The sequence below is a fragment of the Chlorocebus sabaeus genome, chromosome 15 (genome assembly GCF_047675955.1).
Source record: "Chlorocebus sabaeus isolate Y175 chromosome 15, mChlSab1.0.hap1, whole genome shotgun sequence".
Lineage (NCBI taxonomy): Eukaryota > Metazoa > Chordata > Mammalia > Primates > Cercopithecidae > Chlorocebus > Chlorocebus sabaeus.
The window spans coordinates 52582475-52610214 of record NC_132918.1 but is presented as its reverse complement, the minus strand read 5'-3'; the positions used below and the strand labels follow the sequence as shown (position 1 = coordinate 52610214).

Below are 27740 nucleotides of genomic sequence, written 5' to 3'. Positions count from 1 at the left end.
GCACATAAAAAGATGCTCAACATCACTAATCATCAGAGAATGCAAATCAAAACCATAATGAGATATCACCTCACAGCCATTAGAATGGTTACTATATAAAAAAAACCTAGAAAATAATAAGTGTTGGCAAGGATGGGGAGAAACTGGAACTTTGTGCACTGTTGATGGAAATATAAAATGGTTCAGCTGCTGGGGAAAGCAGCATGGCAGGTCTTCAAAAATTAAACATAGAATTACCATTGATCTAGCAATTCCACTTCTGAGTATTACCCAAAAGAATTGAAAACAAGGTTAAAGAGATATTTGTACACCCATGTTCACAGCAGCATTACTCACAATCGTTAAAATGTGGAAGCAACCCAAGTGACAATGACAGCTGACTGCAAAGACACAGTGTGGTAAATACCTACAGTGAAAGATTAGCTTTGGAAAGGAAGGAAATTCTGACACATGCCACAACATGGATGAACCTTGGAGACATTTATGCTAAAAAAAAAAAAGCCAGTCACAAAAAAGACAAACATATGGAATTATGTTTATAATTCCATATAAGCATATGGAATTACAGAATGTAAGATTCCACTTATGTGAGGATCTAGAGTAGTCAAAATCATAGCGACAGAAAATAGAATGGTGGTTGCGGGTAGTTGGAGGGTGTGGAGGGGAATGGGAAGTTATTGTTTAATGGCTGTAAAGTTTTGGTTTTGCAAGAAAAAGAATTCTGGAGATGGTGATGATGGTTACACAATAATACGAGTGTACTTAATACCACTGAGCTGACCCTTAAGAATGGTTAGGATAGTAAATATTATATGTATTTTGCAACAATAAAAAAACTTTTTAAATTATACAGATAAAACACAAACACATTCTTGTTGGAAAAAGTCAAACAAGGCTGGGCGCGGTGATTCACACCTGTAATCCCAGCACTTTGGGAGGCCGAGGTGGGTGGATCACGAGGTCAGGAAATCAAGACCATCCTGGCCAACATGGTGAAACCTTGTCTCTACTAAAAATACAAAAATTAGCCAGGCGTGGTGGCGGGCGCCGGTAATCTCAGCTACTCAGGAGGCCGAGGCAGGAGAATCACTTGAATCAGGGAATTGAAGGTTGCAGTGAGCCAAGATCATGCCACTGCACTCCAACCGGGTGACAGAGCAAGACTCCATCTCAAAAAAAAAAAAAGTCAAACAATACAAACAAAACCCTAGTTCTTCCTTGACAACTTCCCCATGTGTGGGATATACAGCCTTACACACATTGTGTCTGACCCAATCCTCATGACCACTCTATAACTTAAATATTATGATCTGCATTTTACAGATAAGGAAATAGAACTGCAGATTCTCTAGTTCCAGAGTCAGTAAGTGCTTGAGTCTCTATTTAAACCCAAACAAATGCTAGAGATTCTGATTTTACCCTTTGCTCCCTAGCCTCCTCCTGTAGGTCAGGCTCAAACGTTGACACAGAGGCAGAAAGATGTATCAGATACAGCTGCTGCCCTCAAAGAATTCCCCAGTCTAACAGAGGGAACAAACACAGAAAATTACTCTAGCTCTGTATGAAAATACAAAAGTAAAACTAATGACACCGCTGGGCATGGAGGCTCACACCTAAAATCCCAGCACTTCGGGAGGTCAAAGTAGGCGGATCATTTGAGGTCAGGAGGTTGAGACCAACCTGGCCAACATGGTGAAGCCCTGTTCTACTAAAAATACAAAAAAATTAGCTGGGCATGGTGGTGCATGCCTGTAATCCCAGCTACTTGGGAGGCTGAGGCAGGAGAATTGCTTGAACCTGGGAGGTGGAGGCTGCAGTGAGCTGAGATCACGCCACTGCATTCCAGCCTGGGCAACAGAATAAGACCCCATCTAAAAACAAAAACAAAAACAAAAAACTAATGACACCTACATAGCAGAGGACATTTATTTTTCTGTTCCAAAGGAAAGATGATTTTGTGAGATACTAAGTTTTTAAAAATAATAAAATTAGGCTGGGCACTGTGGCTCACACCTGTAATCCCAGCACTTTGGGAGGCTGAGGAGGGTGGATCAGCTGAGGTCAGGAGTTCAAGACCAGCCTGGCCAAAATGGTGAAACCGGCTCACAAAAAATACAAAAAAATTACCCGGGCATAGTGGTAAATGCCTATAATCCCAGCTACTCAGGAGGCTGAGGCAGGAGAATCACTTGAACTCAGGAGGCAGAGGTTGCAGTGAGCCAAGATTGTCCCATTGCACTCCAGCCTAGGCGCAATGGGACAGGGAAACTCCATCTCAAAAAAAAAAAAAAAGAAAGAAAGAAAAAAAAATGGCCAGGTGCGGTGGCTCATGCCTGTAATCCCAGCACTTTGGGAGGCTGAGGTGGGTGGATCACAAGGTCAGGAGATCAAGACCATCCTGGCTAACACAGTGAAACCCTGTCTCTACTAAAAATACAAAAAATTATCTGGGTGTGGTGGCGGGTGCCTGTAGTCCCAGCTACTTGGGAGGCTAAGGCAGGAGAATGGCATGAACCTGGGAAGCAGAGCTTGCAGTGAGCTGAGATCATGCCACTGCAATCCAGTCTGGGTGACAGAGCAAGACTCTGTCTCAAAATAATAATAATAATAATAAAATTGTATGTACATTTTCAGTCTTCTTTTTAATTTAGGTCTCAACCTGGCTAAAACAGCCCTCCCCGCTACGCCAGCCACTGTCTCTGAGCCCACTCACTGCACTATCTGCAGAGCACCTTTCCTTACCTGCTGTTTTCTTGTACTTGGTTTAAATGTTGGTGTCTGTCTTCCTGCACTAGAATGTCAGCTGCCTGAGAGCAGTGAGCCTGTCGGTTCTGTTCACCCTGAATCTCTTATGCCTGGAACAGTGCCTGGCACTCAGTAGAAGGCTGTATTCATTTCCTAGGGCTGCAGTAACGAAGTGCCACAAACTGGAGGGTTTAAAACAACAGGAATTTATTCTCTCACAGTTCTGGAGGCCAGCAGGGCTGAGCTCTCTCCCAAGGCTCCAGGGAAAAATCCTTCCTTGTTTCTGTCCAGCTCCTGGTGGGTGCCAGCAATCCTTGGCATTCCTCCCCTGTAACTGTACCACTCTGGTTTCTGTGTGTGTCTTCACATGGCCTTCCCTTCCTGTGTGTCCTCTGTGTCCCTATCTCCGAATCTCTCTTTTCTTATAAGGACACCAGTCATTGGATTTACGGCCCACCCTAATTGAGTATGATCTCATGTTAAGTTGGTTACATCTGCAGAGACTCTATTTGAAATAAGATTACATTCACAGGTGCCAAGGGTTAGGACTTCAACATAGACACAATTCAGTCCACACTAGTGACCAACTTACATTTATTTGAGCTACTGTTCTTTGAATGGTTGGTATGTAATAGGATGCACCCTCTAATGTGTTCAGGTAAAGACTCTGGAAGGCATTATTCTCCCCAGGTTTTGCTGTGATCAAACCACCCATGACATTTTTTTTTTTTTTTTTTTTTGCTGGTGGTAATCACTAGATGTCCAGATCAAGGGAAATAAAGGCTCCAATGTTCAGGCATAGATTCCTTCCCAGGTAGGATATAGAGTTTTCAATGCCATATTCTCAATGTTCTATTATATTTAATTTGTGAGAGTAATTTAATGACATAAATAAGGTTTTAAAAATGGGGGGCAGGCACGGTAGCTCACACCTGTAATCTCAGCACTTTGGGCGGCTGAGGTGGGTGGACTGAGGTCAGGAATTTGAGACCAGCCTGGCCAACATGGCGAAACCCCATCTCTACTAAAAATACAGAAATTATCTGGGCATGGTGGCAGGTGTCTGTAATCCTAGCTACTCGGGAGGCTAAGGCAGAAGATTCGCTTGAATCTGGGAGGCAGAGGTTGCGATGAACTGAGACTGCATCGCTGCACTCCAGACTAGGCACCAGAGCGAGATTCCATCTCAAAAAATAAATAAAATAAAATAAAATAAAAAATAAACAAAATAAATTTTAAAAGGGAGGGTGAAATCATAATCCCATCACCCTAACGTACTTTGGAGAAGTTTTAGAAGAGGAACATTCCAGGCAGAGGGAACAGCAAGTAGAAAGGCCTTGCAGCATAAATGAACTTGATGTGTTCAAGGAACAGAAGGGCAATGCAGCTGGGGATGGCAATGTCCCACAGGTCTCAGACTGGGCATCTGTCTCAGTGGGTGTCCATCCAGTTCACAAACCAACAATCTTCATTTCTCTAGTAAACTCCCCACAAACTCACTACCTTCCACACCCCCTCCCAAAGTAACCCAGGTTGAGGTGTGGACCTGCTGTGTGTCAAGGATGAAGGGGATGATAGATTCAGTTGGATCCTGTCTCCAAGGGATTTGGAATTGGGACAGGGTAAAGGTCAAGGCAGTCTCTCTGGATTGGTGAGACTGTGTCCTCCATCTCTGGATGCTGGGGGGAAAGTGCTGTGTTCTGCACTTCAGTCAGACAGGCAGGTCAACAGGGAGGGACACAAGGATGAGGAGTGCAGTTCTGGCAGTTAGCTTCCTGGTCCGTCCATCCTGACAGCCAGCCACACTCTGCCTCAGCTTCCAGGAGAATTCCCAGTATCCCTATCGTACACTGTCTTTTGCTTCAGCAGACCTGGGTTAACCAGTAGAAAAATATTTTGAGGAAAGAATTCTGTGGTCAAATAATCTGGGAAACACTGGGTTAAATAGAATTTAATAGCTTTTTGTCTGAAGGACTTCTCAGAGCCTTTAATAGGACTGTGTACATGCAACTCTCAAGAAGGAACTCCAGTGAGCAGCATTTCTTCCGTTGATTTCCTAGGCTACACTGGGAGATGCCAGTGTAACAGAATGTTAAGTTGGGGGACTTTCAGCCTCTGTTTTGGCTGAGTCCTAGAAAGTCAAGAACAATAGAGAAGAGTCCAGGTATTCTGACCACCAGGAACTCACCCATTGTTGAAAAAACTCATTGCAGTAAGTAATTTTATCCAAGAGAGAAGGATAAAGCCAGAGAAAGAAAAAGAGAGTGAGAGAGCAAGAGTCAGAGAGAATGAGAACGAGAGAGGGAGGGTGGTAGGGGGGAGAGGGAGAGAGAGACAGAGAGAAAAGGAAAGAGAAGAGAATCTTTTGATTGCTATCCATTGGCTCCAGCCTTTTGATAAACCTGTTGAAAGAGTATAGAGTCATTCCAAATCATTCCGGTACATTTGTCAGTTCCAAAATCACATTCCAGTAATTGATGTGAGCCCTTTCATCTGGCCACCTGAAATATATACTATCCACAAGACGATTTACTATCCGAACTTAAGAGATTCGGAGATCCACCTGCTCTGATCATTAAAGGGTTACAAACCATGGGCTTCACCATTGACTCTCAGGCACCTAGGGGCTTCCTCTTCATCTTTCCTTTTATTCGCCAGTCACTTTCCCTTGCTGGGTACCCCACAGATGGCCAGGACAGGCCGGCCCCCGGAAGCTCCCGGTCTGATGATGCAGGGAATAACGATCCAAACTGACACCTATAAGAGAGGGTGGGGAGAGCAGGGCAGAGGGTTTTGTGGCGCGCAGGAGGGGCCCTGAGCTAGGCTCGATGAGGCTGGGGGCTAGGTCTAAGCTTTACAGATGCCAGAAGAGCTGGCAGCGTTGCAGGCTCTAGGATCCAGTTGGAGGGCGGGGACACAGGACCTGAGGCTGAGGAGGCTTGGCTGAGCCTGTCCAGGGAGGGCCTCGAATGCCAGCTGAATCCAGACTATACTGTGTATTATAGACTGCGTGTAGGAAACAGGTTTTAGGTGATGTTTATCCATGCTAAGCCAGTTTGTACACAGGCCTCGGTGAGTCATCAACCACCTAGGGCAGCACTTGGTCCACCCAGACTAGCGAGTGCGCACCTCCGGGTGACGCCTGCGCCACGTGCTGGGGTCGGAGGCTGAGCTTACCGGCTGGTTGCTCTTTAGAGCCAGCAGGAGCCGGGCGAGCGGTCCGCCCCACTAGGGCGGAGACTTCCGGAGCTGCGGGCTCACTGGAGCAGAGCGCTGGGGCGGCGCGGCGCGGCGCGGCTCGGTGCATTTCCAGGCGCCGCGCTCCAGTGCGCAGTAGAGAACCCTGAACTCGGAGCGCTGAGAGTCCCAGCAGGGCAAGGGGGCGCGGCGTCCTGGTCCTCGCGCTTGGGAGACAGATGCGCCTGGGCGTCGGGGCATGCGGACCTAAGCTCGGGTGAAGCTCTCGGGAAGGGCAAGACGGCTGCGACGAGATGCGAGCAGAAGAGCCCGGCGTCCCGGGAGGCCAGCGCGCGCCGGGCCCCGAGCTGCGCCTGTCCAGCCAGCTGCTGCCCGAGCTCTGTACCTTCGTGGTGCGCGTCCTTTTCTACCTGGGGCCTGTCTACCTAGCTGGCTACCTGGGGCTCAGCATAACCTGGTTGCTGCTCGGCGCCCTGCTGTGGATGTGGTGGCGCAGGAACCGCCGCGGGAAGCTCGGGCGCCTGGCCGCCGCCTTCGAATTCCTTGACAATGAACGCGAGTTCATCAGCCGCGAGCTGCGAGGCCAGCACCTGCCAGCCTGGGTGAGCTGAACGGGGCGGGGGTCTGAGGTGGGGAGATGCCTTTCGACGTTCGGAGGAACTTGCGGTCAGTGGGGCGCTGGTGCGCGCAAACCCGAGGGAGGGCTCCCGGGACCACGGTGACCCGCACACCCCGTTCCCCACCGCTGCCGGCGCACAGACCCTGGGGGCGGTAGCCGTCCCCTCCCGCGGCGCGCAGCACCCTCACCTCCACCTCTGGTCCGACTGCGGTGGGAGCGGAGAACCGGGGTTTCAGTTAAGGCCCCAGAGCCCGAGAGAAGAGTCACGGGCAGGCCACACCCAGGAGAAAAACAAGGGCGTCTGGGACTTCGCACACTTAACTCGCGTTGGAATCAGAAGGCATTTCTTCCACCCGCCTGTTGATTCAGAGAACCAAGGCCGGACGCCAAACGTAGATGGGCAAATACCGCAGTGACAGAAACGGCGGGCCCAGTTGCTTTCGCAGAGGCCGGGACTGCAGGAGGGGGAGGGCTCCGCGGGGCTGGAGGTGGAGTGGCGGGTACGCCTGGGAGACCGACGGCGCCGGCCCCGGGCCTCCTTCCCTCCCTCCCTCCGCCAGATAGGGATGCCGGCGCACTCATACTGCCCCGACAAACCCATCTCCTGGGGTGGCATGGGCGGCACTAGGATTCCTCAAACGCTTCTGGTGCTGGCTTACCTAACAAAACCCAAGTTCTGCGCCCCATCGAATAACTCCCAGGGTGACACAGAGTTATCCTGGGTGATTCTTATGATTAGATGAGCTTGGGAAACACTGGCAAGAGGGGTGTTCCATCCAAGGGTTGGTCTGCGCAAAACCCTTACGGTTCCTCCGGTGCTGGCAGCTCTGCGTTCTTAGATGTCTTCCAGATACTCTCAGGCCCACGGGGGAGGCCGCCAGACCCCTCATTGTCTCTAGCCTGTGGCCTATAAAGTCCAGCAGGGCCATAGGTTCCTCCTGACAGTAGTCTCCAAAGTGGGGTGTGTGAAAAAATATAAGGCCCATTTAGTTTATCTTATAAGAGCAGTGAAGTCTTATTGTATCAGTCTGCCATAACTGAGTACCACAGGCTGCATGGCTTAAAGGGCAGACACTTTTTTCCTTTCATTTCTAGAGCCTCGAAACCCAAGATCAAAGTGCAGCTGGCCCGCAGCTGGCTGTCTTCCTGCTTCTTCACACCGTCTTTTCTGTATCCTAATCTCTTCTTAGAAGGACATCAGTCATACTGGATTAAGGCTCACCCTGATGAACTCATTTTAACTTAATTACCTCTTTAAAAACCCCACCTGCAAATAGAATCACATTCTGAGGGACTGAGAATTAGCACTTGAAAGTGGGCATACACTTCATAACACTTAATATTTAATGTACGATTTGATGGTAAAGCTTTGTAAATAGCTTACATATATGGGGGATGAGGGGCCAAAGACTCTTCCTGATAAGGGTGCACACTTTTCGATGGTAGTAGCCATAGGGGTAGTGCATGGGGCCTGACTCCCACAGACTTTGGTCATCCTGATGGTTCTGTGGGGCTTGTGATTCTGAAAGGTGTGGACCCAGCAAGCAGGCTCGACCTGTCCACACCCCTTGCTCACTGTTGAGGGAGTCCAGGCCACCTGTCAGATTTCTGTTTTGTCCCCCTTGGTGGCCTTAGGCCATGAGGGTGGGCCTGTGAGTCTTCACCAAGTAACACCCCTTCTTATCTCCCCTTCTGTATCTGGGAAGCCTCTAGGCACTTAGTCATATGTAAAGGCAGTATTTCTATTTCTGAAATTGGGTCAAAAATCAGATCATGTAGGGGCATTGACACCCTCCCTGCCTCTCCCCCACATACACCACAGAGACAATTCTGGCCTCTGTTGGGGATACGGACCCCAGGAGCAACATGGACCTAGCCAACAGGGAACTCAGCCTGAACTCCTGAAGACACCTCCTGGGTTTTCACCCTGCAACCCATATCCCAGGCTTGACCCAGCTGGGTAGAGGGACACTCACAGGAAGGTGATGCTCTCTCTCCTACCAAGAGGGCAGTCTCAGGTGGGGAACAGATGCATAACAGGTCATTGCCATCGAGGGGAATTGGAGCCAGGAGTCGGAACAGGGTCTAGTCAGGTAGAAGGCCTGGTATGAAGGACACCCTACCAGGTTTCCATAGCATATTGTCCCCGAATCACAGCCCCCTTTCTCCTTGACAAGGACCTGGGAAAGGCTGGCCTCTGCCTGCATTCGGCACCTGGCTGACAGACAAGTCACTTGGCTGACTTGTCTGGCTAGGTTGGAGGACAAGGGCCTGGATAACCTGTTGGATTGAGCCACTGGTGCGGCACAGGGCATTCTGGCCCAGGGAGGCAGTGAGCACAGCATGGAGATGTGACATGGCCACTGCATGAGGGAGCACTATGTGCTGGGCCTGGCTGAAGTGTGTGGTAGGGGTTGATGGACAGGGTCAAGTTTAGGCAGACTTGATGGAGGCTGGCCCTGTTCTGAAGGCTGGAAGGACCCTTGGATGCTCAGAAAGCAGCATGGTGGGACAAGGGAGGCTGGAGGAGACAGGCCAGTTGGGAAAGTGATTTCAGCCAAGACGGTAATAGTGAGGGAGGAGGGAGGGAGATGCTTGGGAGTGGGGCTTTATATGTGTGGTGGCCTCTAGAGTGGGGGTGCAGGAGGATGCAGGGGTCTTCCAGGGCACTTTCTGGTTTAGGGAGCTGGTTGACCATTACTGTGATTGGGATTCCAGGATGAGAAACAGTTCTGGGGAAGTTGGTTGCCTGTATGAACACCTGTGAAGAAGATACAAATAGATGCAGGTGTGAGCTTTTCACCCACCTCATGAAGGTTTCCACGCCCAGGGATGATGTGGAAAACCTGGAGTCTACCCGGTTGAATATTCTTATCTCTGCCTTTTTAGGAACACAAACTGTGAAGGCAAAGAGAGACGGTGCTCTGGGCATGGTGGGGGCAGTACGACCCCTTGCACAAGATTTTGGGCATGGATGAATGGATCTCTTCATCATCACATGGTGACCTTTTAGCATACCTTGCCTCTTGAGAACTGATTTCTCTGCCTGAAAGAGAGGATGATGGCTTATGACCTCCTTTGGTATCAAGAAATATTTCTACAGGTTAACAGATGGCAAATCAATAGTTGGACTGAAGAAAAGTTGAATAACTCAAGGGCACCACGCTCAGGCCTGTGTTGCATGTTGTGTGAGCTGGCCCTGTACTCTAGCCCCCAATGGGGAGGGATGGATATCCGGCCCACCTGCTGCTTGTCAAGCTGTACGCTGCCTAGAAGGGGCACCTTTTTCTAATGTGCACCAACTCCCTGTGAAGGGGTGGAGGCTAAGGCCTGGCTGAGCTGAGGCGGGGATGCCATCCCTCCCCACTGCCATCCAAGGCAGCCGTTGTCAGCCAGTCCTCTGTCGTGCATGGCTTTCCTGCCTGGTCTTAGACTCCTCAACATTTTGCTCCAAGATGCTGCCTCCAGGTGATCATAGAAATTGCTTTCCCTGGCTGAACCTGTTTCCCCACCTGTAAAAGGAAGTTGTATTGGATGGTCTTTCACAGTCATTTTGGTCCTGATGTCTGATTTCTAGTCAAACTTCAGATAGTCCTGCTGCTCCTCCAGGTCTCCAGCCATGGGAGATATAGCTGGAAGGAAGAATTCGCTTTACTGGAAGAGGCAGTGAAGGAAGAACCTGTGGATCCCCTTTGTCTTGTGAATGTGGCCTGACCACGTGGGGAAGAAGGCAGGGTGGCCCCCGCAGCTCACCCTTGAACAGAGGGTTCAAGAGGCTGCATGTTTACATGGGGATGCTCCTCTGACAGTGTTTATGTGTACTTTTGAAGGAATTAAGAGCCTCCTCAGTCCGCTGTCCTTGTCGGGTAGGGACTGTGTATAGCACAGTGACAAGTACGGAGCCCTTAATATTACTCATTTAATTGTAGGCCTTGGCAAGTCACAAAAGCTTTCTTGCCACACATGGTTATGGTGAGTCGACTGTTTGAAAAGCTGCTTGCACAGAGCCAGACACAAGCAAATGCCCAGTGGGGGCTGTCCTTTTATGTTCCTCCAATTCCCGGGCTTCCTAACTACCTTTTCCTAATATGAAATGAATGCCCAAGTGTCCCAGTGGCAAGCTCGTCTTTCCAGCATCTGGATGACTGTCAAGGGGTGGAGAGAGCGGAAGGGACACGCAGAGCACTTGTGTGGAACCCCCTGCAACCTGGCTCTTCGCGGAGCCTGCTCCTGTGGGTTCTCGGAGTCCCAGCTGTGCTGCTCACGCGAGAGCTGCCTTCTGATCTTCAGAGCCCGTCCTTCATGCTCCGGGCTCCTGAGACCCTTCTCGGGGTGACCTTTGCTGCTTTGCTTCCCTGCCCACCTCCCCTGGTAGGGGCCTCTGTGTGGAGCTCTGCAGCCTTCACTCTTGGATTTGTGCATGAATCAGCCCTTCACTGACCCGTAAATTTCCAGCTATTCAGCCATTGATCAGTGCTTCAACTGGATGATCGGGTTGCTTATCAGATATTGATTTGCCCCTGCCATGACTGGGCCCCCCTGAGGAAGGAAGTTCGAAATCCTCACCTCACTCTAGGTTGGGGAAATGAGAGCTGGTAGTAGGAAAATAGCCTGAGGCAGTGTAGAGGGGAGAAAGAGCTGTGAGAAAACGTGGCATTTTGTCTATCTGCGGTTTCTAGCCAGGCTGGCTGTCCTTTCAGCTGGTAGCAATCAGTTACATCAGTTGGCAGCTTTGTGAGGGGCAGTTAACTCGTGTGTGTCTGCTGGTGAGGTGGTTGCGATGTGAAGTGGTGGCAGTCATTGGGGTCATTCATGGAGGGATCTTGAGAAGCCCCTTGTTCTCTCGGGCCTCTGATTTCTCTGAAACTCATGACATTTTAGGAGATGTTCTATAGAGTCTTCATAGCTGTAGGGTCTGCCATCATTAACCAGTCCCGAGTCAGCTTTTCTCTGGCGACACATACCCCACAGGACCCCACTTGCTGCCTTTCATGCCTGTCCCCATCTAACTGGGTGCGCTCTGGGGCTGCGGGCAGAAGCAAGCACCAGAGGAAAAAGGTGAGCATTTCACACAAAGCGATGGGCATTCCGAGGCACAGAGCCGTGTCCCTGGGATTACCCCTTCCAAGCTTCCCTGCCAGCCACTTAGGCAGACAGCCAAGGGCTGAGTGCTTTGCTTACCTAGTGCTGAGAGCTTGACACTCTTTCTGTGGCTGGAGCAGCAGTCGTTCCAGGACCCAGGCTCTCAGGGTCTGTCCTGAGATACTTCAGTTCATTAGAGGAAGTAAATGCAGTGACAGCTCTGAGCTAGCCTGGGCACTCTTAGATTAGATCACAAGGCCTGATGCTTGGAGTCAGGGCCACGGAACCTGATTTTAAACATCAGGACTGATTGGGCGCTGCTTGGAATTAGGGAGACTTCTTACCTTTGAGGTCCCTGAAGCCCTGTGAAATTATTCAGATGACTTGGAATCAGGCCTGTCGTCAGGAAGGAAGAGGCAGATGGATTTTAGTCATGCCTTTGGGGTTTCTGCCCCATGTCTTAATGATGGTTCCTGGGCCAGGATTGGGCAATAGGAGTGACAGAGTATGGGCCTTCTTTCCTCCAAGCCCAACAGAGGGATCCTAGGCATCCATGTGTTCATTCCTGTACTCACTCAGCAAGCATTTACTGAGAACTTGCCGTGTGTCAGGCACAGAGCTGCAGGTGGGGCAGCATGAGTGACACACGGCCCTGCCTTTGAGGAACCCATGAGCTAGATGGAGATTCAGACGTGCGAGGGCAGCCTCTTCTGATGGAGCATGATCAGTCCTCTGAGGTGACTCCAAGTCTGAGGCTCCGAGAAAGCATGGGGGAGGGGCAGTATCCTGGGCTGGAAGTGGCCCAGGAAGCCTTCTTGGAGGAAGAGGCACTATGGTATTGCTGGCTGTGGTAGGGAGTTGGGGACTCGGCCCACAGTCTTTCACAGGTTAGGTCAGCTGAGCTCATTATTGCATCTTGGGGTGAGCAGATTCTGGGACAGCAATGTGTGGTACCTGAACTCACATGAGACTGCTCACCGCTTCACTTACAAGGGGCTGAATCTTTCTGGGACAGGAATGTCCAGGCAACCTTTTCTCAGCCAGGGCCTGAGGGCCTGAGTAACTGAGAGGTCACGTGGTGGACGAGGATCAGGGCCACCAGTAGGGGCAGGCCCTGTTCTCCTGTGTTGCAGCCCCCTCTGCAGTGGGCAGGAAGGTGGGGAGAGATGGTCACCCGCTTCCACTGCGTCCTGGCCAGAGTCTCGGTAGCAGGCAGAGAGGGCACTTCCGTGGGAATGTCTCCGGTGACTTTGGGGAGGGGGCTGTGGGAGGTGTGAGCTGCCCCCTGAAGACCTGGGAGGGCCACAACCCAACTACCTCAGGGAGCGGAGCCGAGACCTGGCCTGCCCTGCTCCTTCGCCTGCCCCTCCTACTCCTCCCGGCAGAGTTCAGGGATTTCTAAATCTCTGGGAACCTAGAGCTTGTAGCACAAAAGTGCTCACATGTGCTTGAGGCAAGTGATTTCCTTTTCCTTCTATATTGAAGACGGATTTAAGATGTTTTTCTGCCCCATTGAGAATTATTAAAGAGACAAAGCACTTTTTTTTTTTTTTTTTTTTTTAAAGGTGCTGTGTATTTCAAGCTAAGGATATAGGACTTGATTTCCTCAGGCCACAGAGGGATGTAGAGCCCAGGTTCCGTAAGCCCTATCTCTGCGGGGGGCAGACCAAGAAGCCCCGTGCCAGTGTGTCATGAGTCATGAGCCTTGGAAATCTCAGAGTAAAAAGCCAAGGAAATTCTCTAGGCTATAGGATGTTTCAGGATCCCAGAATCACCCACTCTATTCCTTTGCCCATGTTGTATTCACTTTTTAACATAACTGGTTATAAACTGTCTAAAAATGTATTTTTTTCTGGTCATGAAAGTAAACATTCTTATTGGAGAATATTTGGAAATGGCATAAAAGTTAAAATTAGGATAAGCGGCCAGGCACGGTGGCTCACGCCTGTAGTCCCAGCACTTTGGGAGGCCGAGGCGGGCAGATCACGAGGTCAGGAGATCTAGACCATCCTGGCTAACATGGTGAAAACCCGTCTCTACTAAAAATATAAAAAAATTAGCCAGGCGTGGTGGCGGGCGTCTATAGTCCCAGCTACTTGTGAGGCTGAGGCAGGAGAATGGTGTGAACCTGGGAGGCGGAGCTTGCAGTGAGCCGAGATCACGCCACTGCACTTCAGCCTGGGAGACAGAGCTAGACCCCGTCTCAAAAAAAAAAAAAAAAAAAAAAAAAAAAAAATTAGGCATTTTACAATCCCTCCACCCAGAGATACAGTATGTTTAGGTGTACTTCCTTTATATAGAAAATATATGAAAACAGTTTCTTAAAAACTTGTACCTTTTTCTTTTCTTATTTTTTCATGTTCTTAACATGATATTACCAACATTCTCCAAAAACACTTCTAAGGACGATCATATCCTTCATGTGAATATACCACAAGCTGTGTAATTGTTTCTCCAACCTTGATTACATTGGTTACTTCGAAGCTTTCCTGGTCACATGGCTAGCGGAGGTGGGTGGTGGTTCCTCTGTCTGTCTGCAGTTTCTCCCTCTGATTTGTGCATCTAGATTCTGTGACTCATCCTTCAAGTCCAAACTCAGTCCCCACCCCCAGGACTCTTCTCCTTGGGCTCTTAAGAGCTCCGAGCATGTGTCTGTCACTCTGCTTACCAGACTGATTCGTAACCTACCTATTTTTATGGCTAACTTTTCCTCCAGGCTGAAAGTTCTTTTAAGATAAGGCATATGTCTTGTACATATCTGTAGCTTCAGCTGCTAGCTCAATGCTCAGTTCATGGTAAGGACTCAATAGAAATCTGCTGAATGAATGCTACGGTGAATGCCTGCTGTGTAAATCTTAGTCCACACTTCTCAATTTAATTAGTATGGATTCCTAGAAGTTTATGAAGATTTTTAAAGACACTTTTGCCCATTCACTGTGGTCTTATCACCATTGAATATTATCTTTTGGGGCCTGTGCTAGTTTAATAAGCAAGAGGATAAGTTTTTTTAACTTCTAGGAATTACCAGCCCTGTAACTGGATCATTGAACTCTCTGAGCTTACTATCATCGCTTAGGTCCTCTTTAAAAAACTACTCTGTGGACAGCTCAGGGCCACCCCCCTCTGCTATGAGCCCTTCTTCCTTAGCAAAGAGTGCCCGTGTTCAGTGTCAGTGTTCTCATTCCTGTGACTAGTGGATTTCATCTGCTCAGTTCTGCTGGATTCAGCTGATTTAGGCCAGTTTGCTGGCTGCATGTGTTAAGGAGCTGTGGATTACAGAACAGTGCCAGACAGATTTTCAAGTTGGCAAAGCAACTGTTTCCCTCAAAGTACTTAAGCTGGGTAATTTAAAGCAGAAGAGTTGGAAGATTTAAAAGTAGTTTTAACGGTTAAGTATTTGTCCTCCAAGAACAGAGGGAAAAAAGGACAAAGGCTGTGCATCAGGAGAAAAGCAAAATCGAAGGACCACTTTGCTTGTGAAAGCAGGAACAACTGAACAGGCGGCCACAGAGCAGCAGCCGATCTTGGGAAGACAGGAGCCAATCTGAAGTCCAATGGCCACTCCTTTTGTAGGACATCTCTGTAGGACACTCAGAATGAGTGGGTCTCCTCTCCTCCGAGCAGCTAGTTGGCAGGGGTGTATTGTCTGTAAGAATGTCCTTTGGAGTAGGGAAGAGCCATGAGGCTTTTTTTAGGAATCAGTGTGTGTCTTTGCACATGTGAGTCTGCGGATGTGTCTGTGTAGTTGTGTGTGTGTGTCTGCCTGTGTGTCCACATATCTGTGTTTGTGCATCTCTCTGTGTGACTACATGGCTGCTCCGTGGGCGAGCCGCCACCCCGTGCAAGGGAGCTGGCAGAATTCACTGAATGACAGGGAGGCCCTTTAAGTGAGGCTCCTTAGTCCCTCTGCCTCCCAAGAGGGTCTGGTGGCCCAAGCTCTTGTCAAGGCCTCCCACCCCAGGCCCAGACCCATCTGTGTGGACCCCACCAAAACCCTTGGCTCCGATAGGAGGCAGCTGTCATTCTGACTCCATTTCCTCACTTCTGTGGAATCATTTTTCCTAAGTGGGTTAAGAAATAATGCACAGACATCACCACCTAAAGATGGAGTATTAATGGGGGCCTCTTTGGTGGCCTGTCTAGCATGGAATTCTAGTTAGACTTGAATTTGCTTTACCTTCTTCTCTCTAAATTCTCTTCACCATCACTCCCTTGACAATGCCTAAAAACAACGTCATTAAAATATTAGCTCATTTTGCCTGGAATGCTTCGGCTCAAGTACACTAACAGCATCAAGAGGTATGTTAGTTTAGGGAGGCCTCAGATGGGGAGGGTGGAGGCTTGTGAACTATTTAAACTTCTCTGACAGGTAGTGCAGGGAGGACAGTGGACGTCCGACATCCTGGTGATTTGACCACGCGTCTGGGCATCTTTGGAATTTTCCAGGCCTGCTTTGGGGAGATGTTCTCACCTGTAATACGTCAGTGAGGATAGTGTACAAGTTTTATGGAGATGAAGCTTGCTGGAGCGCTGGATTTGTCTCTAACACCAAACCATTTAGAAGTAGATTTATGTCCACTGTTTTGCTTGACTGTGGATCTGGGAAGAACAGGAATTAACGGCCCCACTTATTAATCAGCAAGAAGCCTGAGGCTGAAGGGAGTTAAGACCAAAACCCTGTGCTCTAAGTCCCTGGGCGCACTTCCTTCTCTTCCTCCTGCCTGGCTACAGAGAGCAAGTATGAGGTGGGGGTGGCTCACCTTTTAGAGGGCAGAGCAGGCCCAAAGCCAGGGAAATCATAATATTCTGTTTTTTGCCTTTTGGCTCTGGCCTCCCCTTGCTGTTTGTGGAAGAATTCCCTTTATGAAGGAGTTGAGGTCTGTAGGCTGCTGGTAAGCATTTGGTGACACAGCAGTGTTCTCCTAGGAGTGACAGCTGGAAACCCAGGCTGTGACTTTCGAGCTTAGTTAGGAACCCCCGGAGGCAGACCAGCCACCTTCTTCCAGGGCCGGAGTAAGCCCTCCAGCCTGGGGAGCCCTGGCCACTCATTCTTCCACACCCGCCACTAAGATCAGAACCACCAGGAGCTTGTTAAAGACGCAGGTTTCCAGGCCCTGCCCCAGTCCTCTGGAATCAAAATCTCTGTGGGCCCTGACCGAGCAGCTGGACTGGAGCGAGCTCTCCAGGTGGGACTGTTGAACACAGAAGTCTGAGAATTGCTGCAGAGCTCTTTGCACTGCCAGGTGGTACAGGTGACTCCCCACTAGCTGGTCCCAGAGACTCCCAGCCTCATGGGGAACTGCAACAAAAGCTCAGTGATTTTAGGGCTCAGTTCAGTGTGAGCCACCCATCTTATTTTTCAGCCCTCTCTTTGTTTCCCTAGTGAGGAAAGACACAAGGCAGAGGCTCAGATTGGGTGCGTTTGCCAAGCTTCACTATGCAGTGCCCCCACTGGGCAGAGTTTCACACGGGTGCCTGAGAGGCACTGGGCCCAGCTCTCTGTGGCTGTCTTTCTCTGAGCCACAGATCCCTGGGCCAATCAGCGAGGCCAGGGAAACACCAACAGTGTTCCTCCTTCCATCTTCACCACTTGCACTGTGTTGTAAATCCTTCTCATTCTGTTCTCCCCTTGCAGTGGTGGCCAGAGGCATTAGGAAACTCATCAGAGAATTTGCTGGGCTCTGGGTGAGTCAGAACTGGACACATAGCTCAAGTGACCTTGTTCTTGCATGTACTTGAGGTCAAAGGGGTCAGAATGCCCGCGCCTCCCGGGTCTGTACAACTTCCAGCAAGAGTTACCACTTCCAGAATGCTTATTCTGAGCCAGGAAAGATAGCAAGCATCATCCATGCATTTAGTCTTCTCAGGAACTGTGAAGTTGGCAATATTGTACCCATCTCGCAGATGAGAAAGCTGAGACTTACGGAGGTGGAATTTCAAACACACAAGGAGTAGGTTAGAAAAACACTAAGGAATGGACTTCAAATGCTGACATTTCAGGTGGAAGATGGGGAGAGGAAGTGGATAAGAAGAATATTTGAAGCTTGGGCTCCAATCATATGCAGGTGAGAGCTGGGTTCTGATCACATGAGTAATCTTGGCAAGTACTAACTAGTCTCCGAGCCTCTCCTCATTTGTAAAATGGGAATAATGATATATTTTCTGTTCACTTTACAGAGTGTTGGGAGCATCAAATGCCAAGTGTTTATGGAATGCCCTTTGTAAGTCATAAGGCGTGGCCTCCGCCAATCAGGGTTGAAGCCCCATAAGGGCAGTCGCCTGCTAAATCCCACACTTTATAAAAGAGGTTTCTATAAAACCTTATGTGATGCTGTGTGAGGTTTTCTTAGGAGGAGTGAGTGGTTGGAGTGGAAAAGCACAGACTCTGTGGTCAGACAGACCCAGGCTTGGGTCTCCGTTCTAGCACACCACTACTGGAAATTATGTCATGTAACCTCTCTGAACTTTAGTTTCTTTATCTGTAAAATGGGGCAAACAAGGGATTAGGTGAGTATTAAATGACATGAGATGACATGAACTCAAAAAGGTTGAAAATAGGATGGAAAATACGCAACTGGCCAAGTCTGAAACAAAAGAAAGCTGAGGTAGCAATTGTCATATTAGACAAAATAGAATTCAAAGCAAAGAAGGTTGTTATATGCTTGTAAAGGACAGTAATTATATACCTGGGCATGTTGGCTCACACCTGTAATCCCAACAGTTTGAGAGGCTGAGGTGGGTGGATGGCTTGAGCCCAGGAGTTGATAACCAGCATGGGCAACATGGCAAAGTGCCATCTCTACAGAAAATTTAGAAAATTAGCTAGACATGGTGGCATGTACCTATAGTCTCAGCTACTCGGGAGGCCAAGGCAGGCAGATAGCTTGAACCCAGGAGTTTGAGACCAGCCTGTGTAACATGACCTAACCCCGTCTCTACCAAAAAAAAAAAAAAAAAAATTAGCCAGGCGTGGTGGTGCATGCTCTTAGTCCTAGCTACTCGGGAGGCTAAGGTGGGAGGATTGCTTAAGCCTGGGAGGTCAAGGCTGCAGTAGGCCAAAATCACACCACTGCACTCTTGCCTGACTGACACAGTGAGACCTTGTCTGAATAATGATGATAATCACAGACATATATGTATTATATAATATAAACTTGAAATATGAATCAACAACCGACATGAGGAAGTAGATAAATCAGCAGTTGGGCTTGGAAACTTTTAATACATCCCTTTCTGAAAATGATAAATGAAGCAGGCAAAGACTAAGCAAGGATAAGGCATATTAGAAGGACATGATTAATAACCTGATTATACATGGAATAGTCAGGGAAATTAATCATGTACTAGGCCACAAGGAATTATCAACATATTCCAGTGAATTGACAGTCCTACAGACTGTTCAGGCCACAAAGAAATAAAATTATTATTAGAAAACAACAAAAATAGGTATCTATTGAAATGTCACATGTGTAGATATTTTAAAACATTACTATTTTAAAAACTCATTAAGAGGAAGTCATAATGGGAATAGAAAAAGAGCAGAATAGCAATGAAAATATTGTGTCAGAAACTAGAGAAATTTATACCTTTGAATTCATTTATTACAAAACAAAAATGGGAAATAAATGATATTCCCCAAACTCATGAAGTTCAACTCTAAAAACATAAAAGCAATAGATTTAAATCAAAGAAAAAGAGTTCTGGGAGAATCAATGAACAATTAGAACAATTAACAAATTTCAGCAAAGTTGCCCAGAAAATGAAATTCCACACAATAATCTAAAAAATATATATATACAGGACTTTTATAGAAAAAGAGTTGAAGTTTGATCCTAAATGTGAATAGAAAATGTGAATAAATAAAGGGTGTTCACGATGCAATATTTAACTGTGTCGGTTATCCCACAAGTTAACTTATAATTTAAAAAACATAACAATCGAAATCTCAGAAGGATTTTTTTTTTGTAGATTGACAAGCTGATTCTAAAATTCATACAGAACAATAAATACCTACTATTATCTAAATCAGTGTGAAAAAAAAAAATGGGGAATCGCCGGCCGGGTGCGGTGACTCATGCCTGTAATCCCAACACTTTGGGAGGCCGAGACTGGTAGATCAGGAGTTCAGGAGTTTGAGACCAGCTTGGCCAACATGGTCTCTGCCAAAAATACAAAAAATTAGCCAGGCATGGTGGCAGGTGCCTGTAATCGCAGCCACTCGGGAGGCTGAGGCTGGAGAATCACTTGAACCCGGGAGGTGGAGGTTGCAGTGAGCCGAGATTGCACCATTGCACTCCAGCCTGGGCAACAAAAATGAAACTCCATCTCAAAAAAAAAAAAAAGAAAAAAAAGATGCAGGGGAGGGGATTCACCCTACCCCAGGTCATTTGGCAAAAACACAGTGATGAAAACCATGTGGTGCTGGAACAGGCAGACTGATAGAGTTGAATGGCAAGTCCAGAAACACCCCAAAGTACATATGAGGAGGTAGTTTTTGAGTGAAGTAGATTCACAAGTCAAGGAAAAAGATGGAATTTTTTTTTTATATGTTGGTTGAAAATTGCCTTAGTGAAAGTATGGAGGGAGAAAAAATTGTATCTTTGTCTCACCCTATGTAAAAAAATCCAGAGAGATTATAGACCTCAACGTGAAAGCCAATAGATAAAAAATCCAGAGTAACTTTGAGAATGTGGGGTGGGAAAAGATTTCTTCAAGTTCCAAAAATGACGAATTATAATGGAAAAATAGATTGATCCGTCGATGTCAAAATGGAAAAGCACTGAGGCTGAGTCATTGCTCCCCAAGAATTAGTCTCTATGATTTCATCCCCTGCTCCAAACTGAGGGGCAGTCACAAGGAATGTGGTCTGGCTCTTGCACCTCGGCTTACTGGGAGGAAGGCAGGTGCTGAGATTCAGGCTGAGGGAGGGCCTTCAGGTCCCTAGGCAGGGTAGGGGACTTGTGGTCTCTTACTTTCTTGGACTGAATTGTTGCTCTCTTCAAGGGGTTCAGACTCATCCATGAAGGAGCCTCTTGGTGAGAAGCCTCAAATACAGGTGTGGGTAATCAAGAGAAACTATGACAGCTTAATCAGTGTGGGCCTTGGTCATTCTGTTACTCTTTTTTTTTTTTTTTTTTTGAGATGGAGTCTCACTCTGTGGCTCAGGCTGGAGTGCAGTGGTGTGATCTCGACTCACTGCAACCGGTGCCTCCAGGGTTCAAGCAATTCTTCTGCCTCAGCTTCCTGAGTAGCTGGGATTACAGGTGTGTGCCACCATGCACACCTAATTTTTATATTTTTTAGTAGAGATGGTGTTTCGCCACGTTGGCCAGGCTGGTCTCAAACTCCTGGAATCAAGTGATCCAACTGCCTTGGCCTCCCAAAGTGCTGGGATTATAGGCATGAGACACAATTCCTGGCCTTGCTTCCTACATTTTCAGGATGCATGTGGGTCACCCTGACGCAAGGGGTCGGCTGGTCATTGATCCCAACCCTGACTGAACTCCAGCATCATACCAGGAGCTTGTGAAAAATAAGTTGGTGAGCCCCACCCTGATATACTCTGATTCAGTGGCATGAGGCAGCTCAGGAATCTTCATTTGACCAACTCCCAAGAGTGGCCAGGGTTAGACCCACCAAGCAGGATCACCTTTTGGGGTCCAGAGATCAGAACTACTCAGCTCCTGAAGTCACAAAACAATCTGGGCCAAGGGTGTGGGATGGGAAGTGTGATGCTTGGGCTGGAAGGAGGACAGCTACTGGTGAGGTCAGCAGGTTCCTCTGAGGATGTTCCCTCTTCCCACCTTAGTAATGATTCTGTATCAGAGTGATCTATTAGTCGCCTGCCTGTGAGTTCCTTGAGGGCAAGAACCATGCCTCATTCATTCATTCCACAAATATTTATTAAGACCTTCATATGTTAGACACAGGCCTTAATAGGGGTGAGGCCCAGTCAGCCCTCTTACAGCTTCCAGCATGTAGGAGCCGCAAATACAGGTGTGGGTAATTGAGAGAAACCATGACAGCTTAATCAGTGTGGGTCTTGGTCATTCTGTTGCTCTTTTTTGTTTGTTTTTGTTTTTGAAGCCCTCCTAGAGCCTCCAGTGTGTAGGGAGGTAGGCAGCAAGACCAGGCAGCTGTAGTAAAGTGTATCAAATGCTGCAATGGAGAACCAGCAGGGACCTCACTTATCCCCAACTTGGGAGACCCAGAGAGGCTTCCTGCAAGTGAAGTCTAAGATAGTGACGAGCGAATCAATCAAAGGGGAGCAGGGAGGACTGTTTCAGACACACAATATGGCACATGCAGGTCTTTGGTAGGAACAGAAAAGGTAAAGGTGGTTGGATTGAAAGGGACTAGTGGGAGGAGGCGATGAGGCCATGACATGAGCGGGGTCTCCTCTCTAGGCCCATGTGCAGGAGTTTCTTCTTTAGTACTGGACAGTGTAGTAGGAAGCAACGGAAACGTCTTGCCTCCCATTTGCCTGGTTCCCAGCTGAGACCTGACCCAGGGTAGCTGCAGCGAATGTGTGCTGAGCAGGCGGCGTCACCCCCACTGAACCGAGCTCCTGCCCACGCTCCCCACAATTCCTTCCTGCATCGATCTCTTGTGTTTCTGTGGGCTGGGCCAGCTGCACCTCTGGGAATCAGGCCACGTTTTCTCTTCCATGCCTGGGAATATAAACTTTTCTGAATTAGTATAGGCCACTGCCCAGAGCAAGGGAAACTGAGGCTGGGAGAATAGTATCCCAAGAGAGAATGGGAGAATGGTGTCCCAAGAGTCTCAGAAGCACTGGACTCCTCTGACCAATCAAGGCTATTTAACTGTTCCAGGAGAATTGAATTTCTCTGTCCCCCACTTTGGGAATGGCTGTGATCCTGGGCGAGTGTTGCAGGCCAGGGCATGTGTTTGAATCTTTAGGGCAACCCCAAAACTGGCTGAGGACCTGGCACTTGGTAGGTGCGCAGTAGGTGTGTGAACTGCAGGGACACCTCTACTTAGTCCCAGGACAAGGCCCTTCTGAGCTCCCAGATAGAGGGGGCAGGCCCTTTCCCCACCGTGGGTGGTCCCAGGCCCACTCTGAATCTGACCCCAAACTAGCCTCATGCTCAGGGGACTTGGGGAGTGGCCACAGTGATGGCTGTGGCTGCTGTTTTGGTGTCAGTGTTTTGTGCAGGTACCCTGTACATCTTGGAGGGGGATTAAGCACTCTCAGAATTATGTCATGCACAGGTCAGCCAACAGGACTGCCCCTCCACTCACCTTCCACTGTTCCCCCTTCCCACACTGGGGTTCACCCAGCAAGTGGAGCTGGAGTAGCTAGGGGTTGTGAGCCCTTAGTTGGAAGCTGTGTGACTATAGGAAGGGCCTAAGGGGAAGGGAGGAGGTTTGGGAGGGGCTTCTGGGAGCCAAGGTGGGCAGAGGTGGGAGGGGCGCCACACAGCACCCTGCTCCCGAGTTGTCCATGAAAACATCAATCTGTTAAGTACTATCATTGGGTGGTAGATTTCCCTAATGTTTTTTGTTTTTGTTTAACTGATTTTTGCATTTTCTAATTTTTCTACGGAGACTGCATATTGTTTGTGTCATTGAAACGAGTAAGGGGGATGGAATTTGCAAGGAGCAACCAGAGTGTTATCCTGGGGGCATCCATGTCGGGGGTCCTGTGCTTCCCCAGCAGTGGGGAATTACTTGCGTGTGCAAACCAGCAGTTTCCAGCCCTCCCTTTCCTCCTCGCCTTCCATGTGCTCTCCCACCTCGGTCTAGGTGTGGAGCTGGGGCGGAGGGGAGGGGTGAAACCGTGTGAAGTCCTGTCCTGCCTGCCACCACATGCCCAGAAACGCCCACGCGAGCCTTGGAGCTGGGCTGCACTGTGGAATCAGTGCCAGCTCGTTGTCTGTTGATTTGCTGCCTGCTCCACTGGATGATGCACTATTTGAGGGCAGGACCGGATCTGAGTTGCCACGGCTGGGGGCCGAGTGGGTGCTGAGAGCACACTTGGAGGCAGCGGGGAGGAAGGGGTGAGGCGCAGCGCGTGGGCGGAATGGGGAACCCGCCAGGCTGGCTTGCTTGGTTCCCAGGGGGTATGCAGCTTCAAGTCTGACTTCCCCTCGGGGTTTCTTTCCTAGATCCACTTCCCGGACGTGGAGCGGGTCGAGTGGGCCAACAAGGTAAGGCCGCTGGCAGGGCCTAGCAGGGCCGGACGCACACCAGCCTCCAGCAGCCTACTGGGGGCCTGGCGGCAGTTCCCTTGCCTGATGCAGGCAGGGATGCTCCCTTTCCCTCTTCTTTCACCAGAATGACTTGCTTTTGTTAACAACAACAATAAATTTAAATTAATATGTGGTCACACCAGAAGAAGTTAGAAAATACAGAGAAGTATAGAGAAAAGTACAATCCCCACTGGCCCGCCAGGTCGTGGAGCTGTACTTTCCTAGGGAGAGGAAGACATTGGACAACAGCTTCTGGAGACCACCTGGTTTCCTGCCTAGATCCAACGCCATTGCTGCGCAATCTTGGGCAGACTGCCTAACGCCTCTGAGCTGGTTTCCTTATCCGTAAAATGGGAATAATTAGAGTCCTCGCCCTGGCTCGATTCACTGACGTCACTACTATAATTGCTGTTAGGTCACCCCTGGGAACTCCCCTTGGGCTCTGCTGCCAGATGTCCCAAGGAGGCCCCTGCTAGATGATGACCCCTGGCCGAGCCCTCCCCAGCAGGAATCCCGACTTCACAGAGGACAGACCGGAGGCCTTCCCCTCCCTGATCTGCCCAGACCTGTCCCTAACTGCGGGCTCCATGGCAGCCCCCAGCTCAAGCCTCCTGACTGAGGAATTTTTCTAATACAAACCTTGCCTCTGGGAGGAGGCTTAGCCCGTAGCAGGAATGACTTAGGTTAGGTATACGAAAGGACTTCCTGATGGATGTTGATCCAAGATTGCTATTTTCACATTACCAGAAGTATTGCTGCTGTGTGCATCAAAAAGCATTCCCTAGCAGGCCATGGTAGCACACACCAGGGTACCAACTTCCTTGGGAGGCTGAGGCAGGAGGATCGCTTCAGCCCGGGGGTTCAAGGCCAGCTTGGGCAACATAGCAAGACTCCATCTCAAAAACAGCAACAAAAAAAGAACAGAGAACATTCTCAGCCTCTGGGTAAATTTGGAAGAAGCAGGTTGCTGCTTTAAGAGAAGTGACTGGGTTTCTAGGGATTCATGCAGGACCCAGTGCCTCTGGGGCAAACCTTGTAGAGTTCCTTCTGTACCGTGTTAGCTGGTCCGTGGATCTCTGCCTGCGTTACGTCTTTCTTTCAGTAATACACAGAGGCCTACACAAGGCATTGGAGATATAAGACTGTTGGGATATGAGGCTCCCACCTTCGTCTTGGATGGGGAGACAGAGACAGTTGTGTAGGAAAACTACATACTAGGGCGCCGAGTGTGTCCTAACGAGCTTTATACTCAGGAGGCCCTTGGCCAGTGACAAACCAGCGAGACAGGAAGATGAGATCAGACCCGAGGAAGTAGAACCTGGGGTTTGGAGAGGCCTTTGAGAGAGATGGGAACAATGAGCCCTAGAATCTCACAGCCTTTAGGCTCCTCCAGTGATGGCTTTGGAAGGGGCACATGGAGGAAGGACATGCATATTTAAACTGAAGCCCAAGCCCACAGGAAAGATACAGTCTTGTATCTCCATGCCTTGTGTAGGCCTCTGTGTATTACTGAAAGAAAGATGTAACGCAGGCAGAGATCCATGGACCAGCTAACACAGTACAGAAGGAACTCTACAAGGTTTGCCCCAGAGGCACTGGGTCCTGCATGAATCCCTAGAAACCCAGTCACTTCTCTTAAAGCAGCAACCTGCTTCTTCCGAATTTACCCAGAGGCTGAGAATGTTCTCTGTTTTATTTTTGTTACTGTTGTTTTTGAGATGGAGTCTTGCTATGTTGCCCAAGCTGGCCTTGAACCCCCGGGCTGAAGCGATCCTCCTGCCTCAGCCTCCCAAGGAAGTTGGCACCCTGGTGTGTGCTACCATGCCCGGCTAGGGAATGCTTTTTGATGCACTCAGCAGCGATACTTCTGGTAATGTGAAAATAGCAATCTTGGATCAACATCCATCAGCTCGGGTAACATAGGGAAACCCTATCTCTACAAAGACATTAAAAAGCAGGTGTGGTGGTGCACGCTTGTAGTCCCAGCCACCCAGGAGGCTGTGGTGGGAGATCACCTAATCCGGGGAAGTCGAGGCTGCAGTGAGCTGTAATCATGCCACTGCACTCCAGCCTGGACGATAGAGTGAGACCTTGTCTTAAAAGAAAAAAGGCCAGGCGCCGTGGCTCACGCCTGTAATCCCAGCACTTTGAGAGGCCGAGGTGGACAGATCACTTGAGGCCAGGAGTTTAAGACCAGTCTGGGCAACATGGTGAAACCCCAACTCTACTTAAAAAAAAAAAAAAAAAAAAAAAAAAGGCTGGGCGCAGTGGCTCAAGCCTGTAATCCCAGCACTTTGGGAGGCCGAGATGGGCAGATCACGAGGTCAGGAGATCAAGACCATCCTGGCTAACACGGTGAAACCCCGTCTCTACTAAAAAATACAAAAAACTAGCCGGGCGAGGTGGTGGGCGCCTGTAGTCCCAGCTACTCGGGAGGCTGAAGCAGGAGAATGGCTGGAACCCGGGAGGCGGAGCTTGTAGTGAGCTGAGATCCGGCCACTGCACTCCAGCCTGGGCGACAGAGCGAGACTCCGTCTCAAAAAAAAAAAAAAAAAAAAAAATCACCAGATGTGGTGGGAGGCATCTGTAATCTCAACTACTTGGGAGGCTGAGGCAGGAGAATCACTTGAACCAGGAGTTGGAGGTTGCAGTGAGCCGAGGTTGTGCCACTGCACTCCAGCCTGGGCAACAAGGGCAAAACTCCATTTAAGAAAAGAAGATGGAGAAGCCTTGCCCCAAACAGAATGTACCTGCTGGCTGGCCCTCCCTCCATTCCCCTCTGATTTCCACCATTCTCCTCTGTCTCTGCCATCTTCCTTCTCCTCAGGTCCTGCACTTGGTTCCCAAACCAGCACAGTGAGTCATTCTGCTGCAGAAATTGGGCAAAGGCTGCCTTTTCTGATTGTTAGAAAACTAAATCCACAGGAAACAATTTAACTTTCTTTCTGTAATTTTGTTCTTAAACTTCTTGCATCTACTACTTTTTGTTTAAACTACAGCGTAGAATGAGATCATGTCTTAGCAGAGAACTAAAGGGCTTCCTAATATTAAATGTAGTGAATGAGTATTTCATGGTGCTCTGCAGAATAGCACCAAATCTTGGGGTCCTGCTGCCTGCATGACAGTGGGAACCACGGCTGTAGTTATCAGATGTTTGAAGGACAGACAGGTGAACAGGTGAGCAGATGGGTGGGCAGGCAGGCAGGTGAGTGCTGCAGCATAGGAACCCCCACCCCAAGACCAGGCTGCAGAGAATCAGGACCTTGTCCCATGCAGCTCTGGGTCTGCGGTGGGAGTATAGACCTGACTACCAAGGGCCTCTTCCCATCTTCACAGATCATCTCTCAGACCTGGCCCTACCTGAGCATGATCATGGAAAGCAAGTTCCGGGAGAAACTTGAGCCCAAGATCCGGGAGAAGAGCATCCACCTGAGGACCTTTACCTTTACCAAGCTCTACTTTGGACAGAAGGTGGGTGTGTCTCGGGAGGGTCAGCCTGGGCTGACTGTGCAGTCTTTTCTCTGTCCCCTCTCCTCCCACCTTTCCCCCATCCAGGTCAGTCATATGACTGCAAAGATCCCACTGGACCTTACAGGGTGACACCCCCCCGCCCCCCACCACCACCACCACCTGCATTTCCTAGCCTGTCAGCCTCAGTGGACACCCTTCCCCCACATCCCTGTACCACCATCTCCCCAGGTTCCAAGGAAGCCTGGCTCAGAGGGAACAGAAAGGAGAGGTGGGAGGTATTTCCACTTTTCTTAAGGAAAACTTTGAAGACATGCTATGGTGGTAGCCAGACAGATAGAAAGATGGAAATCATAGTTGCTAACCTCAGTGCCGGTGACCACATGCTCACGGTTTGGGTAGTCAGTGCCGCCAAG

At 49.1% G+C, this 27740-nt stretch overlaps 1 protein-coding gene across 7 annotated transcripts in view; it reads left to right on the top strand.

Annotated features, from left to right (window-relative positions):
* Positions 1–4668: 4668 nt before the first annotated feature.
* Positions 4669–27740, top strand: part of ESYT3 (extended synaptotagmin 3) — a 44318-nt gene continuing 21246 nt past the window's right edge. For 2 of the 7 annotated variants that reach the window (XM_073023566.1, XM_073023567.1), the window contains exons 1-3: positions 4669–6545; positions 23773–23814; positions 27193–27327. In XM_073023566.1, the coding sequence (XP_072879667.1) occupies positions 6237–6545; positions 23773–23814; positions 27193–27327 (486 nt within the window). In that variant the 5' untranslated portion in view covers positions 4669–6236. The remainder of the gene's footprint in view (positions 6546–23772; positions 23815–27192; positions 27328–27740) is intronic. The other 5 variants (XM_008008967.3, XM_038002806.2, XM_038002805.2 and 2 more) reach the window with 3 other exon arrangements.